The following is a 17857-nucleotide window of genomic DNA, read 5'->3' on the forward strand; positions in this document are numbered from 1 at the left end:
TGATAATTTTTTTATCAGATTTGGTGGTTCCCTTATTTTTTTTCTGACATTTGATGATTTCATCTTCACATTGTGCAGTTCCAATATCACATGTGACCGTTTTTTTTTTCACATTTGGTGGTTCCCTTACTTTTTTCTCATATTTGACGGTTTCATCCTCATATTGTGCGGTTTCAACATCACATATGACAGTTCTTTTGTTATTAGTTGGTTCCCTTACTTTTTTTTCACACTTGACGGTTCCATCATCACATTGTACAGCTCCAACATCACATGTGATAGTTCTTTTCTCACATTTGGTGGTTCTGTTACTTTTTTCTCACATTTGACAATTTCATCTTCACATTGTGCAGTTCCAACATCACACATGATAGTTCTTTTGTCACATTGGTTGGTTCCTTTACTTTTTTCTCACACTTAACGGTTTCATCTTCACTTTGTGCAGTTTCAACATCACATGTAACAATTCTTTTCTCACATTTGGTGGTTTCCTTACTTTTTTTCTCACATTTGATGGTTTCATCTTCACATCGTGCAGTTCCAACATCACACGTGTCAGTTCTTTTCTCACATTTGGTGGTTCCCTTACTTTTTTTCTCATATTTGATGGTTTCATCCTCACATCATGCAGTTCCAACATCACACGTGTCAGTTCTTTTGTCACATTTGGTGGTTCCCTTATTTTTTTCTCATATTTGACGGTTCCATCCTCACATTGTCTAGTTCCAACATCACATTTGACAGTTCTTTTTTCACATGTGATGGTTCCCTTATTTTTTTTCTCACATTTGATAGTTCCATTATCACATTTTGTAGTTCCAATATCATATTTGACAGTTCTTTTGTCACATATAGTGGTTCCTTTATTTATTTATTTTTTCTCAAATTTGATGGTTCTATTATTATATTAAGCAGTACCAACATCACATCTATTCTATTTTTGTTACATGTGACAGTTCTTTTGTCACGTGTGACAATTTTTTTCTCACATTTGGTGGTTCTCTTACTTTTTTCTCAAATTTGACGGTTCCATCCTCACATTGTGCAGTTCCAATATCACATGTGACATGTTTTTTCTCACATTTGGTGGTTTCCTTACTTTTTTTTTCTCACATTTGACGATTTTATTCTCACATTGTGCAGTTCTAATATCACATGTGACAGTTCTTTTCTTACATTAGTTGGTTCCCTTACTTTTTTCTCACATTTGATAATTCCAGTGTCACATTAAGTAGTACCAACATCCCATCTGACTCTATTTTTGTCACATTCAGTGGTACCCTATTTTTTTTATTCTCAAATTTGACCGTTCCATTATTACATTGGGCGGTACCCATATTACTTCTGACCGTACTTTTGTCACATTCGGTGGTACCCTATTTTTTTCCTTACAATTGATAGTTCAATCGTCACAGTAAGCACTACCAATATTACATCTGACCATAATTTTACATTTAAGCTTATCACTGAGGTCACTTTTTTACTTATTAATAACCGCTCATCACAATAATAATTTTTTAAAGTTATTTAAAAATTTAGAACTAAAATCGAAAACCAAAAAAAAAAAAAAAAGACATCCCATGAAATTAGCCCAACCACAATAATTACTCTTGTTCACAAAAAAATAAGCTAGAATTATCTTGGTTTCTTCCACAAATATTTGAATATACCAATTAACTTCTTACGTATCTCCCTTGGTAGCTTCCATCACATTCAGGGCATACCTGCCTATAAAATAATATAGTTGAGGTCATTTTCCTAATGTTTATATTTTTATTATTTATATATGATGGTGAACCAAAAATTAGACTATCTCCAATTTGTCTATAGTGTCGTCCAAGACTAGAAATCTGAGAATGAGGACTCATTCCCTGACCTTGCTCTCTTCATATGCACGTGTGCTCTATTCTCCACCTGAGCATTGGAAGGGTATAAATTATACCCAATACATGAATGACCCTTTTGAGTTTTGCCTGATCGATCTCACTTAAGAATCTCACCATTTTCCCATACTAGCTCCACAAAGTCATCGTCAGGCCTGCATTAGACTTGTTAAAAACCATGCCACATAAAAAGAAACAACAACATATGAAAAAGAGATTGAAGAATGTATTAAGTAGAAGCTAGAGTAGCCAAGCTGCTAGTCATCCTCGGTTTTGTTGATTCAAGCATCTCCTCTGCCATTGAATGACATCAAAGTAAATTAGAAGGAAACACTTGCAGCCAGTAAATGTTTAGCTATTTAGGCTTCTATAGTGCAGCACAAGCACATATTCCAAAGTACTGCATGGTATCTAACCATTCCAAGTAGATCACAAATCAAGATAAGTATACCTAAGAAATTCTATAAAGCCCAACAGTATTTTAGAACACATTTCCTAATGTTCCATGAGTTCAACAGAGGAGAATTCCATTGACAAGACAAACTTACCAAAATAAAAGTGGTTTCTTCCATCTACAGCACATCAGAAAATAAAGATTATTATAGAATTTTGTACATTCACACACTACTTTCATAATTTATTCTTTTGCTCCTTTGAGGTGAGGCAGCTGCCTGACAGAAATTATCCTACTCAGCGCCTGAGCAAGCTGCAGCCAGAACAAACTGAAAAACACAACAGTTGCACACATTAATGAAGAAAATATAGAAGCACATTGAACTTCAGTAAAGAGGAAAATTCTTTAAATTTGACAGTTAACGGAAAAGGAAAGTGAATTGTAGTAGTGGAAAGAGTACAACCATAACCTCATAGCTCACAAGAGGAGTACTTTTTTCCTTTTCTCACTCCTTAGAGGAGTACTTTTTGTTTAACAAAATGTCAATTCATTGCCAATCCTAAATGCAATCAAGCTAGTCCAAAATGCAGATCTCAAGTCTCAACCATTACAATAAATCCCTTTAGGTTGTGTTTTGAGTTTGAGGATTTAAAATCTAAACAAATTTAAAGAATAATTGTTAATAAAAACTGTTTGAAATCTTTGGAAATTTTGCTCAAGCCTCAAGTAATTTCAAACTAAAATTTAAAATCGAAATCCTTTTCTTTAACTAAAAATTCCATCAGGAAATAAAGGCTTGATGTAAAATAATCTCTTTCATATTGCTTCACTAAAAGGGAAACCTTTCATCATACAAAGAGATATAAAGAGATGTTGCAATCTCTGTACAGATTCTGGTTAGCAGCTGGAAAAAAAAAAAAAAAACAGAACCTAGAACAGAAAATTCACCTACTGATCATGAAGTCTAACAGATAAGACACATGATGTTATAATACAACATAGAACCTTCAGCAGTAAGGGTACAATTACCTGAGAAGATGACAATTCTACAAAATACTGATCGGCTAATCACTATTCAAGATTGTCTTGTAGCTTCCATTTTCAGTAATAGAACTTTAATATCTGCTTGCATCCTCATCTTCATATCATAGTACTCTCAATGTGCTCTGTCTAAAGCCTGGACCTCTTCGTATTTTTGTTTAAGCATTTCTTGAGCCTCAGCCAAACGCAACTTTGTGAATCGAGGAAATACAATAGGTGCCCTGTCCAACTGAGGGGCCTTCTCTGAATAAACAGATTTTAGCCAACTGGGATCCTGGCTCGTCCCAGCAATCCCATTGCTTTCTTTCCCTTGTTCATTGCCAGATGAGATTGGCGTCTTGCTTAACTTGGGAGTTTCGGTTTCTGCAATAACAGTTAAAGGATGTGAATTATAACCTCGTGGTTCAGCTTGAGACCTCAAAAGAATGATATATAGAAAAGAAGAAAACACTACAGTATATTCATTTGATGGCAGTAGGTCTATCACACTCGAACCCATGCAAAAAAATTGACATATCTTCCCCTTCCGCATTCCAATACCTGATGCAAATATCTTAGAAAAAGAAAAAATAACTTTTCCCCTTATTAAACCCTTATTGATCTTATAAACATAAAATTGCCCTCTGAACAGCAATGAAGCAAATATTGCAGTTCCAAGCCATGAAACAGGTACAGAATCTCAAGTAGATATGTCCATGACAAGTTGCTAAGTTAACACGATCTCATAATCATACAAGGAAGAAAAAAAAAACAGTAACCCAATATAAAGAACTCATATTACCAACAGAGTTGTAAAGGACTTACCACGAAGCCAAGAGTTTCACAAAATCAAGTTCTCTGGAAAGAGCTTCAGCTGTCCATTCCTTTACAAAATTTTGAAAAACCTCATTCACAAAGCCAAACAACTCTAAAGGATGATCAACTGGTGTAAGCTCACGAGCACTAGGGTCATGTTCAATATACATCTCATAAAACTGCAAAACACCTGTATGATGTCCTCACTAACCTAGCCAGGTGAAAAGCTTTGTGTTCTGAAGCTTATTCTTTTGAAATAATTTAAATCACATGTCAAATTTAACATGGACTTTACCAACAGATCAAGGATGTATCTGTATATATCTAAAAGAGTTCCCGACCCTTGTATATTTCTACATGTTTATTCCTTCCTTCTTTCAAACGTATACATATTCCATCCACACCTCAAAATTACCAAATAAGATCTGTTCATTTTGAAAGACATTTCATTTAAACATTATATGAAGTAAATATATGTGTTATAACACTGTTAGACAAACATGTACATGTTAGATAGTTCATTTTTCACATTTTGATACACCCTCAAATATTTTTACTACTTAATATGACAATGGAACCATCATATTTTTATAGCTACAGCTTTAAAAATTTGTACCACTGACTCATACAAGTAGCTCCTGGAATTCCAAGCTCATAGAAGAATTTCATCAAACGAAAGCGAAGAACCCACTAGAACCTGCTTCAGATTAGATGCGGTGCGAGAGAGAAGAAGAATCGTATTGTTTTTTTTTTTTTTGGTTTTATACGTTAACCTGAATGACCGGTAACTGATATTCTATTAAAATTATACAAACAGCTAAAATTAAAACAAGTAAATATAATGGCTAAGACTTACGTGGATACCGTACCCCCTAAAAAAAACAGGGGTACAGTAGAATGACCCATATATATTTAGCATACCTTGTCATGATCAAATTGGGACACTAGCTAAGCCACGCCTCAATGCCATTCTAATACCATAGTCCAAATAAAGTCCAATCTGGTCTCTTAATGTTATAATTGGTGGCTTGAATTTGAGGTGCACTGATTTGTGCCACACAGGATCATAGCATTTGATGTTTATTTGTGTAGAATTTGTAGTGTAGCAAGACTTAATGGTAAAACATATATATTGTGGGGGGTAAAAACTCTTGAATAAACATTTTAGGCTTTGAGCTTGATTGGCTGGTATCAGTTTGTTTTGATTAGGACCTCTAGGCCCACAAGTCAGTCTGCACTGTAAAGGTTCGAGGAGTTGTCCGAGGAGGAATGTCTCCTCGGACAGGCCCAACAATGACCCTGGGACTTGCTAAACGGGTTAGAGACAGAATTCTGGAAAAAACTGATGGGTAAGAGGGTGATCCAAGCACCCTTTAGAAGCAAGGATGTGAGAGAAATATCTAAGGAAAAGGCTGCTACCTCCACATTAAAGACCCTGCATCTACCTCCCTGGCCGCATTAATGGGGAAGTGACCTATGAACAGTAGAATTCATCCTCCCTGCTATTGTTTGAAGACTTCAAGAAGGCGGTGGATGGGACAAGTATCCAAGGGAAAGATTTGTACGACACGTGGATAAACCAGTGAAGAAGAAGAAGTATATAAGGAGAAGAGAGAGGGATCTGCACTTTCTGCTGAGAAAAATAAGAATTAAGAATCGTAAACTTTGGCATAGAAGAGAATATTTATACAACTCGTTCTCAGCTTACGTCCGAGGAGGTCTCTTTGTCATATTCGTTTATCATTTGCATAGATAGTGGCATTCTAGCCTGTTAATCAAACTTCCAACATCCCGAACCTAGATTTCAAATTCATACTCTACAAATTTTATTGCATAAGGCTCATTGGGCCTGAGCCCAACACTTATTTTTTGGTCCGGGTACAATTGTGCGCTTACATATATAATACAGCTATTGTCGATTGTAGAGTGTGAATTAGTGCTGCATTATTAGATTAGGTTTCTCTATTCTCTGGTATTTTGTATAGAGTTGTAAGGCGTGACTTTGTTCTAGAGATCTTCAGGTTTCTCTAGTCACATGCTTTTGGTGATTGAGAGCTCTTTGGATGTATTTGGAGTTTGTGAGAGCGTTTTGGTACCACCTTTGTAATCGCTTTCTTTTGGTAGTGAAACTTTTTCCTCGACGCCATGCGTGAATGTAGGCCAAAAACCGAACCACATAAATCTTTATGTTCCCGTGTAATTGTTTCTTCTGTTTTCAATCTCTATTTTGTGTAAACTCATTGTTATTTGGATACACACAACAAATAAATATTTACATTTCTGCTATTCTCAACAAATTGGTATTAAAGTTTCTGCTTTTAAAACACTAAATTTTATATCTAAAAGAACTAGGCAAAGGACAACTCACCGACCCATACATATATCTATATAAAAAGCAATAAGAAACCTCATAGAAAAATTAAACATTATAGTAGTTCAACTTTCAAGTTTCAAGGCATGGGAAACACGCAGCAAAAAGATCAAGAAGATGAGTGAGACACAGAATTAGAATTATATGCGCAAAATATGCCTACAGCCCACAATGGGCAAGGTAATCTAATGTTCACTTGTGAAATATGTGTTGTAAAATAGCAGAAGCTCAAATTACCAAGGTTGATTATGAAAATATTTTAGGCCTGAGAAGGATCTCCAAACTAACAATAGGAACAAAGAAAATTAATCCAAAAGAAAATAGACAAAAAATACCAATAATTACGTGGTTCAACAATAGCCTATATTCACAGGCGACGATAAACAAAATTCACTATAAGAAATTTGGGATAATACAAATTGGTGTAGAGTTACTCTCACAAACCCAAATTCCAAATATACCAAAATAACTCTCTCTCACAAATACAAAACCAAAGAACCAAAGATTTACAAATACCAAATACCAAATGTGAATTGCGCACAAACCAAAGAGAGAGCCACAAATCAAATCCAAGTGGCAACAAACCTCTCTTACTATTCCAAATTGCAACCCACAAGTATCAAATAACCAAACCAAGAGAAAGCCTCTTTTTCTCACACCCCTTATCTCTTTCTCTCTAATTTTTCGTGCACTATGCTTATATAGGAGACTTGAGTCGACTAGTATATCCAAAACCAAGAAGAACAAGACTTCTTTTCCACACACAAAAGGAGAATCACTCCTATTCCATAAAGAATTCCAAATCAAGTAGTAGAAAAGACTTCAAATAGAACTTGATAACTTCAAACAATAGTAACCCAAAAGGAATAAAATGTATTCCTTATCCAAATCCAACAAGGAGTTGAACTCCTAATTCAAGCCATATTCTATAAATCTCCACGATGGCTTGAATTCCATCTAGCCTCAGTCACCGTGCCCCTTTGAGCTTGCTTATCTTTCATACGATACTTATTATTAGTCAAAGCATTAGACACATCATCAAACTTAATTTCATCTTTTCCATACAGCAGTGTAGTAATTAGATAATCATAAGTATTAGGCAATGAATTCAACAACAAGAGAGCTTTATCTTCACTGCTAATATCAACTTTCAAGTTTTGCAAATTAGCAAGTATTTTATTGTAATCATCCAAGTTCTCAAACATAGAAATACCTGCACAATCTTGGAAACGGAAGAGCTTCTTCTTCAAGTAGAGACAATTCTCCACACTCTTGGTCATATACCTGTCCTCCAATTTCTTTCAAAGCTCTTTAGCATCCGCCTCCCTCATAACAAAATACTTTTGATTCTTGGCCAAACACAAAGGAATAGTGCCACAAGCTTGTCTATTAATCTTTTCCCAATCCTTATCTGACATCTCTTCAAGTTTGTCTTCCAAAGTAATATCCAACTCTTGTTGGACCAAGACATCCATAACTACACATTGCCACATGTCAAAGTTATTCATTCCATCAAATTTCTCTACTTCAAATTTGGCATTAGAAACCATCATCCTATATGTGTTGCGCAAGCCCAAGGAACACAAATTGCAATTCATTAAATTGATACAATTTGAATATATTTATTGATCTTATTAGACAAAAATATATTTCCAACAAATACAATCTAAAGTAGAGTGACCCAACTTAACTTCCCTTAAGGAGAACATAATCTAATAAGGGGGATGAGATACTCAAACCATAATTCATATTACAGAGAATATCACTAATCCTTCATTAAATACTCAAACCACAATACTTTTTTATCTACACGTATTTTTACAACACTTAAACAACGTTACTAGAATAAATTTACCAAACAGACCCTTTATGTTCTTATTTTTTTTATTTTTATATATATATATATATATATATATATATATGAGGTTTTTAATATTTTTGCCTTGTCTATTTTTGTCTATCTTAATTTCATGGACAAGCATACATAGCATATTATACTGCAGAGTTGATCTTATTCTTGACATAATTGATTTAAATGCAGATGTGGGACTTGTTTCTACTCATAGGGGTCCTAGGTTTGATGATACGGTTATGCCTTTTTGGTTTATATTTTGGAATAAAAAATATTCACGTACCCAGTTTTATTCCGCGCCATTGAGCAAGTGTAAGAACTCTAAAGCGGCACTCGATAATGTAATTTTCTTTTTCTAATTATGATTGACAATCTTGCTTCCATTCTCCTTTCACTCTGATTTTAGTTAATTCTATTCCTCCTTTACCTTTTTACTTACCTTTTTTCCTTACCTTCATTCTTTTGCTTTGTTGTCCACGTATTACAAAAATTTCTATTGCTTTCTTATTTTTTATTACTACACTATTTAGTTAGTTTTTTTTTTTTTTTTTTTTGAGAGGTAGATTTAGTTGGATAGAAAGAAAAAAAATCTAAAGCATAAACTATTAAAATGTTTAGTTGTGACGTAGAAGTATATCTAATACCATGAATTATAAATAAATACATAAATAAATAAACCCATTTTATTGGGAGGATATACACACGGGGAGGATTTGTTATCTACTTTCTTTTTTTTTAAATGTATTTTGTTTTAATTTTTTTTTGGATAAATGTCAAATTTTTGGATAACCAAAAAAAAATCTAATAACATTAACAAATAACAACTTGATTTTTATGGTATAAGGGAAAAAAAAAATTGTAATTAACATTAATAAATTGATTTTTATGGTATTTGATTTTTTTTTTTTTTTTTTTTTTTTTTGCTTATATCAACTTCTTCAAAACTTAAAACTATTGTTTTAAATGGAAACAACTTCTTATCAAAAAAAATTTTTTTTTTTTTGGGTTGAAGTTTATTGTGGTTGAAATTTTGTTTGTTGGATAAATATAGGAATGATTATGGACGATAGTTTTATTATACTATGACTCTCAACTTTAAATTTTCAGGTCAATATAAATAATAAGGCCAAGTTCATGATTTTTTTTTATTAATATTTGAATGTCCAAGTATCCATCATTTTTTAGGGTTATTTCTTATTTGTTTTTTGTTTTTCTCTCAAATTCAAAAAATAAATTCCCAATTTTTTTTTTATTATTCAAGTTTTTTTTCAGGGAGTTCCCTTGAGGTTTTGAAACACTTGATAAAACAATACTCTTGGTATTGAGTTTTTCTCAAAAAGATTTCTTGAAGCTTATATTTACACATTTAGTTTTAATAGGATGAAAGTCAGTACCTCCTCTCTCACTTTCAAAGACAAAAATTCAATTCTTATGTAAGTTTATCTACTTTTATTTTTTAATGTTTAGTAATTTGGGTTGTTCATAATTCTTAACTATTACATTGAGATTTTTTTTTTTTTATAAGAACTATTACATTGAGATTGAATTCAAGGTTTTTCATTTAAATATGCACTTTAATTATGCAAACTCCCTTTATAATTTTTTGGCATTTCCTTTTATATTAGTTGCATAGCTATCTACCATATTCCATTCAATTAATTTTGGACCTATATATGATTTTTTTTTTTTAAATAAAAACTTAATCTTACACAATATGCATTCATTATATTACTTAAAGTAAAATGTTACCCCTTTTCAAAAAAAATAAAATAAAATGTTACTTCGTTTAAAAATAAAAGTAAAAGATTACTTTATTTTTACTATCTATTTTAAATTAAAATAATTTCTTTTTTCATTAATTTACACATGATAGACGTGCATCGCTCGGGAATAATGCTAGTGTGTGTGTGTGTGTGTGTATATATATATATATATATATAAAGTGAGGGAGAAAATCCAATTAAATTCTAAATTGGATTTCGATTGAGGTCTTGCACAACATATCTAACTTAAGATTTTTAATTTTTGTACCAAGTTAATTATTCATTGAAAAAAAAAACAAAGAGTCTAATATTAAATAAACCAGATAAAAAGAACCAATCATAGACTTAATTTAATCATTTTTTTTTTTTTTTGGGTATAGTTACCTATGATCTAAACCACCTTAAGGTTTTTTTTTTTTTTTTTTGAGAAACACACACACACACATATATAGGGGAAGGGGACTGAGATAAAGAAATACACTCACACGCCAACACCAAAACCGCATGCGGCAGTTAGTATCGCGGAGCAAGTGATAAACCCTTCCTCAATATCAACCACCTTAAGGTTGATCCTTGAATAATATGTGGCATTTTATGGACTATGTAACATACTAAAAACACTATATGGGTAACTAATAAGTTTTTCTTTATTAACCAAAAAAAATTATTAATATTTTTTATTGACTAAATTGTAAATATATACAAGTTAATTAGGATCGAAACACCTCCTTAAAACCGTATGATAGAATGTTAAAAATAAGTGTTAACAAAAAATTACATGAAATTTAAATAACAAGTAAAGAAACTTAAAATAAAAAATAGAAACTAAATAAATTACCATAGGTAAACATATGATCTCAAATCTTAGTGTACATAGAATTGTAGCCGCACGTAGGTTACATGCTAGTTTTACTAATTAGGAAAAAAGAATTGCACACACAAGCTCTACAAAATGAAATAACAAGTACAAAGTTGGGATGCATATCAAACCATATAATCTTATAGATATGGAATGATAAGCTAATACAATGCCTTTCTTAACAAAAAAAAATGACAAGCAAACTAAGCTGAATGTAGGATATCACAGAGCATAAAAGCTCATCAATCCTTTAATTCCTGTCCTCCCAATCTTCAATCAATTTATTGTTTGTCTTCAATTTAGTATTTGTCTTCGGCCATTAGATGGTGCCGAGGATTTCTTTGATTTCTTGCTCGCATAAATCTTGGTATAAACAGCTTTGGTTCTAATAGACAATAAAATGTCTAGACCAAACCCAATAATGCATGCAACAGCCATGACCACAAAGGTCGTCCTGTAACAATGGGCTCCAACACAAGTATTGCCGCCTCCAGCAGTGGGAGTAGCCTCCATGTCGTATAAAATGCCGGCAAGTAGACCAGAGAAGAGGAAGGAACCTAGGGGAAGGTTGAGGATTAGAATGTTGTATATGAGACCATAGTATTTTAGACCAAATAGTTCAGAAGCTGTTGGGACACTAATGGCTATTCGGATCCCATAGCATATTCCTACTAAGATTGAACCAATGTACAAGGAACCAGGCACAGCCAGGGCCAAAATAACGAAACCAAAAGCCATTAGAATCTGAGCAGCCGCATTCCAAAGAGGCCTTGGTGTTCCAGCTTTCCTGTTAGGACAAAATATAAAGGAAAAAAAAAAAGTCATCAAAAAAAGTTGGTTAAAAATCTAAATTCTAATCTATGTTTTGGTTTAGTTTTTTTAATTGTATCTTTTTTTTTTTTTTTGAAAAGTATTGTATCATAATTATTTGCTTATACACTTTTTTAAAATCTTACTTTTTCTGTATACAATTGTATTTTTGCCAACTTAGTGATTCAGCATACACAAAAAGTAATCCAAACACACTAATTTTGCATAGACAAAAACTTCTATGAGATGAAATTCACTCTCTAAAGTCTGTATAGCTTTTTAATGTTTTCTAGGTAAAACTATACTATTACCCACTTTGAGCCAATTAGTAATTCAGCCAATCAACCAAAACAACTATTTTTAAAAAAAACACAAATCATTTTGCATGAACCAAGAGCTCTATGAGATGAATTCCACTCTCTAAATTAAATATGGTAGCCCACTGGATTTATTGATGCCAGTGAGACCTACCTATCTTGACTTAACTACCCATTAAGGACTCAGAAAAGATCTAGCTTTTTTATGTTTTATCTTTTGACTGATGTCTTACAAGACCTACCAAAACCAAGAAGATGGTAGCCGAGCATAAATCTATGGTGAAGACTTGGGACAACTGTGTCACTGTCAAGAATTTAACGTGTAGATACAGAAATTAAACAAGACAAGGAGTTAACCCACTTGCATTTCTGCCCACTGCAAAGTGACACCATTAAGCATTAGCAGAGTTTCAGCACATGACATCTTACATCATGTCATTTATCCAAAGCCAATAGGTTACTAAGATGAGTTTGGCCACTTGATTTACATGATCATATTTGAAATTTAACTCACTCACAAGCATAGTAATTGTGATCCTATGGCTTAAACATTTGAGCCCACTAAGCAGGGGCAGAGCTATAGCAAGGCTTGGGGGGTCATGAAAAAATTCTTTTATATTATTTTTAAGTATTAAAAACTTTAAACATCTAGCTACAAAAATAGAAGTTGGACCTCCCAAATGTTTGAGTTAGTCCAATGATGCTCTTAAAAACCATTAGAATTTGTAAGTCGTTCTAGTAGTAATAGAGATAAGGTAGTTTTTGTTTTCTCAAATTCGTTTTTTGTACATGTTTAATATCAAATTAGACAGCTTTTTTATACTTATCAAAGTTTAAAAGATGATAAATTCCCCTAAAAAATTATGTCCCACAACGTTTATATCCATTGAAAGAGAAGAAATGGCCATACATGTAACATCCTAGAGATTTTCTTTCATCATAGTGGAGGACCAAATTAATGGTCCCTAGGAACGTGGTCCATCATCCACACATGAAATATCTTAGCAACCCTTTGCTTCAAAGAGTAACACTATTTTCTTTCCTTTTTTGTTAGGTTATATAATTAGAGAAGAAAAGAACGTAAGGACGATGTGCCTTAATCACAAGTAGAGGTGATCATGGGTTGTTGAAATTAGGCTTATCATCATCAAGCCATGACTCAACCCGATCACGTCGAGAGGAGTGAACCCTTTCACCCTCTTTCACTATTGGCTGACCAAGCAACCAATTGAAGCCATCCTTAACTTATTATCAGGTAAGAGGTTGGATTTTGGTTGAGTGGCGGGTAGTAGAGACAAAAGGATGATAGGTGATTGAAATATACTGTAATTCAACTGCCATTCTTCATCTCTTTTTTCCACAATTCAATCCCTCTCTTCAAACAAAAGGAGAGAAAAGATATCACCTCCTATGAGGAAAAAAATTTCCAGATAATGACTTTCCCACTACCCATTCCAGGGGTTAGACTAGACTGACTAGTAGAGTGGTGGGGCATGAGAATGAAAATTAATAATTCGAAGTTAGTAAAAGAAAAAACTTTCCCCTAGCTATTACCTGCTTTTACACTTTGTTGATAAACAAGTAGGCTCAATTCAACCTGTTCCTATAGAACTGAAAAGGGCAACCCAACAAATGCTTACCTACACCATTAATAATCTTTCTACCCAAGAAATAATAAATTGGAAAGTAAACTTTAGAGAAGAATTGAAAATTTTAAAGGAAGTTGACAACTTGATTAAAAAAACAAAAAAAAGCATCAATTTATTCGGCACTCATAAAAAGTACTCCCCCAAATAATTTTATAATATAATGTATATTTTAAAGGGAAGATGTCAAAAGCACTATAGATCTTGGAAAGGGTACAAAGCTTGACGTATTTAAAGAGTTATTTTGGGAAAGGAAATAAAAAAATATGTTGACCCCTACAAATTTCTAGGAGGTTCAGATTCATGTGAACCTGGAGTGGACATCACAATTTCCCTTGCATTATTTATAAACATAAAGGGTCATGGTCAGTAACTTAACCACGAAGGAAGAAATATTTTTACTCAATATTTTAAATTGGATTCGACTCCTATTAAGTTATTTGTAAAAACATCATGTGGTTACATCAAATCATGCACATAAACTCCATGATCAAGATCCATCACACAACTCAAAAAAGATTTAAGTGATATTTATATTCACAAGAGGCTAGTAAGTAAGACTTAGTGGACATTTGCTTGTCAAAAATATCATCATTAAATTATTAACATATAAAAAATAAAATAATTTAAAGCACGGCTGACATTCAGCCTTGCTAATAGTTAGAGTAGGGTCCAAGTTGAGTCTAGAATGGATTGAATTTGAGACCTTTCAATTAACCCATGACTAAAGGTAATTACTAATTAATAAACAAAAATTAAAGACAGGTCTCTTAATCCTAGCATAGCTCTTAAAACAAATACCGAGACTTAAGCAACAAGGTAAGTACAAGTGTAAAAAACGACTTACTTGATGAAGTACTCCGAAACAGTACCCGAGACGATTCGCCCGAAAAAGCCCCAAATACTGATAAGCGAAACGAATATGGAAACGTCAGTGTACCCAAGAGCCAATCCTATCTGACCCATGTTGTTCTGCACCGCCAAACCAGTCCCGACCCCACACAAAAACGACACGAACAGAACCCAGAAATCAATGGTCTTCAAAGCCTCAACAATCGTGTGCTCCTCTCCGATCAACGGCTGTCCTCTCTTCACCTCAACCACCACCTCCTCCTCCACAGCAACCGCCGCCTTATCCTCACCCTCCGTCGCCGCAACCGCCGCAGCCAACAGCAACGGTTCAGTGTTTTCGCCCACCTGTCCTTCAACGTCTGAACCCGGTCGAGACCGGTTCTTGAAGTAGATATAAACCGGGACTCCCAGCGGAGAAGCTAAGAGGACCATAAGAATGGCGGAGAAGGCTTCGGAGAGAACCGCGCTGGGACTTGGGATGAAATCGTAGGCTAAAAGATAAAGGGCGACGACGACTGCGACGGCGTTGAAGACCCAGAAGAACTGCGTCTCTTCTTTTTCCTCGGAGCTAGTGGACGCCGGAGGGGACTCCCGGAGGAACACGGCGGCGACGAGGCAGACGGCGAAGGGAACGACGGCGAGCATGACGAGGAAGGAGGCTGCGTCGTCGGAGAAGAGGGCGGCGCATACGTCGGTGAATATGGCGGTGCTGAGCCCCACGTAGCCTTTGAGAATTCCGGACACCGGACCTCGGTTTCTTCGAAAGTTCCTTATACACGTCACCAACACTGCCGTGTTCATCCACGTGGTGCTGTTTCCTCCCATGCACAAGAATATACACATCTGTATGAAGAAGAAAAAAAAGTTAGCTTTTTTTTAAAATTTGGTATTTGGGTTTAAAAAATGTGAGAGTGAACATGCTTAGATTGTGTGTGTTTTTTGTACAAGACAATAAAGAAAACAAAGAAACAGAGAATGTTATGCGTATGGGGTTTGGTTTTTCATTTATATTTCTTTACAAATTACTCAAAGTAGTTTAGAAGTATAGTACAATTACAGCTGCATTTTACTTATAAAATACAGAGAGAGTTTTTAAGGGTTTTTGACTCTTTTGGGTTTTGATTTGGTGGGTGTGTACGTACCTGCCAATAAGGGAGAGGCTTAATTGTTTCACTGACAACAAGCCATTGAGCCCCATAGCCAACAAGGCCTTCGACCGAGCCAATAAGGAGGATCACCCAGGTGGGCAATTTGTCAGAAGCAAAGCCAGCGAGAAGCCCAAATGCCTTGCCCACATCTTTGGCCACGGAGAGATTGTTGAGCTCAAGTTGGGTTAGGTTCATTAGGGACTTTAAGGCATCGGAGTAGTTTGAGAAGGTGTAGTTGTTGCCTGAGATTGCTTGGACCCATATGGCAGCGACAAAGCCAAGCCATTTGAGGGCTGTGACTGAGGATTTGGAAGAATAGGAGGAGAGCTCGAAGAAGCCCATGGAAGTGTGAAACTAACAGTCTCTTCTTAGAGAAAACAGCAAAAACAGATAGAAAAAGAGAGACAGAGAGACAGAGAGAGATTGAAAGGTCGGTAGGCATGTGAGGCGGTGTGTGTGTATTTAAAGAATTTTGGGGAATTGAATAGTAGAGTCCCAAAACGACACGTAGCTCTTTGGCTTTGTTGCTGTAGGTAACTTAGTGGCATATGAAGTAGGTCTCTTTGACCTTTTACCGACGATAGACAGCAACTTTGTACAACACTGTTGTTCCATTTTTCTCTAGGAGTTCAGTGTACGGTTCCCTAATTTCACATTTTAAATTTTAAATTAAGAATAATGCCTCATTGCATCTACAATATTCTTTATTAGCATCGTTTTTTACAAAGGTGTAAAATGGTTTTTTCTTATGAAAATAATTAGGAGATGGTAAGAATTTTGTAGTCTACCATTGGAGTGACAACTAAACTTATATATTATCTAATAAAAATACTAAATTTATACTCTTCTAAGTTAAGTAATTTTTTTTTATTCTCAAAAAAAAAAGAAAAGAAAAAGTTAAGTCTTTTTTTTTATTCTTTTTTTTTTTGGTATATATTGTGGGTGTTTAGAGTTATTGGAACATTTAACTAATTTCGGAATGAATGTAGTCATTATTCTCATATACACACCATATAATTACCATCAATACATATTATTTATACCACTTTTTGAATTTCACTTTATTTTTTACCACTTGTGACATGTCATGTGTCTAATTTTTTGTTTTTATTTTAAACTTCATTTATTTTTATAAGAAAAGTAATAAAAAAAAAAAAAAAAGTATATGTAAGTGCACAATTGCACCTGGCCCCAAGAACAGTTATGGGCTCAGGCCCAATGAGCCTTAAACAATATGAATTTGTAGAGTGTGGGCTTGAAACCCAGGTTAGAAGTATGTGAGGATTAGATGACAAGCCAAAGACTAGTAATACTTGGAAACAACAAGGAATATTATGAATCAACCTCCTCGGACGTAAGCCAAGTGCTGTTCTTAAATTATCTCTTTCTTTCTGTTTCTGTTTCTTTTTTTCTTACAAAAGAGTCCGTCCCTGTTTTTGTTCCAGGTTCCTCCTTAAATACTTCTCTTTTTAATACTTTATACACGTGTTGCCCCAACTCCTCCCTTATCCTAAATATTTCTTTTCTTAGTGCCTTTGAACAATAACTAGAAGTTTCCCTTCTACTGTTCAAGTGTCACTTCCCCATTAATGCGGCCAGGGTGGTTGGTGCAGGGTCTTTAATGTGGAGGTAGCAGCCTTTATCTTTGATATTTCTCCAACATCGGTGCTTATAGGACATTCAAGAGTTCACTCCCTCTAACCATTGGTCTTGACCATGTCATTCCCTAACCTTTACCATGAAGTCCCGGGTTCTCCGGTGTCAGTCCGAGGGGAAAAATATCATCGGCCGGATCCTCGGATCCTCGGCGTATGGGCCGACCCGTACTACTAACAAGTCCTAAACCCAAGAGCAGGTCGGCCTTCCTTAGCAAGACCCAACGGCCCATATTCCCATCAAGGTCTTTTTACCCCCCACAGTATATAACAAGTTGTGATTAGTGAAGTATAATGTGGTACAAAGCATTTGTATTCATGAATGAATCCCTTTGGACTCATTTGGTTGGAGTGATTATTGGAATGATGAAAAATAGGGAAGAGAAAATTGGGGAGAAAATAATGTTTTTGGACTCATTCAGTTGGAGTGATTATAGGAGGATGAAAAATGGGAAAGAGAAAAGTTGGGAG

At 34.5% G+C, this 17857-nt stretch overlaps 1 protein-coding gene and 1 long non-coding RNA gene across 2 annotated transcripts; both read right to left on the bottom strand.

The window, feature by feature from the left end:
• Positions 1-1660: 1660 nt before the first annotated feature.
• On the bottom strand, positions 1661-4519 carry LOC142643659 (uncharacterized). Its single transcript, XR_012845896.1, has 3 exons — positions 4123-4519; positions 3307-3681; positions 1661-2605 (listed from the first exon to the last, which is right to left on the bottom strand). It is a non-coding gene; the product is annotated as an uncharacterized LOC142643659 (long non-coding RNA).
• Positions 4520-10951: 6432 nt separating this feature from the next.
• On the bottom strand, positions 10952-16171 carry LOC142642533 (protein NUCLEAR FUSION DEFECTIVE 4-like). The gene is made up of 3 exons (XM_075816914.1): positions 15726-16171; positions 14579-15426; positions 10952-11745 (listed from the first exon to the last, which is right to left on the bottom strand). The coding sequence occupies exons 1-3, from the start codon at positions 16071-16073 to the stop codon at positions 11253-11255; spliced, it is 1689 nt and encodes a 562-aa protein (XP_075673029.1). The 5' UTR covers positions 16074-16171; the 3' UTR covers positions 10952-11252.
• Positions 16172-17857: the final 1686 nt, after the last annotated feature.

The sequence above is a fragment of the Castanea sativa genome, chromosome 7 (genome assembly GCF_040712315.1).
Source record: "Castanea sativa cultivar Marrone di Chiusa Pesio chromosome 7, ASM4071231v1".
Taxonomy (NCBI): domain Eukaryota; kingdom Viridiplantae; phylum Streptophyta; class Magnoliopsida; order Fagales; family Fagaceae; genus Castanea; species Castanea sativa.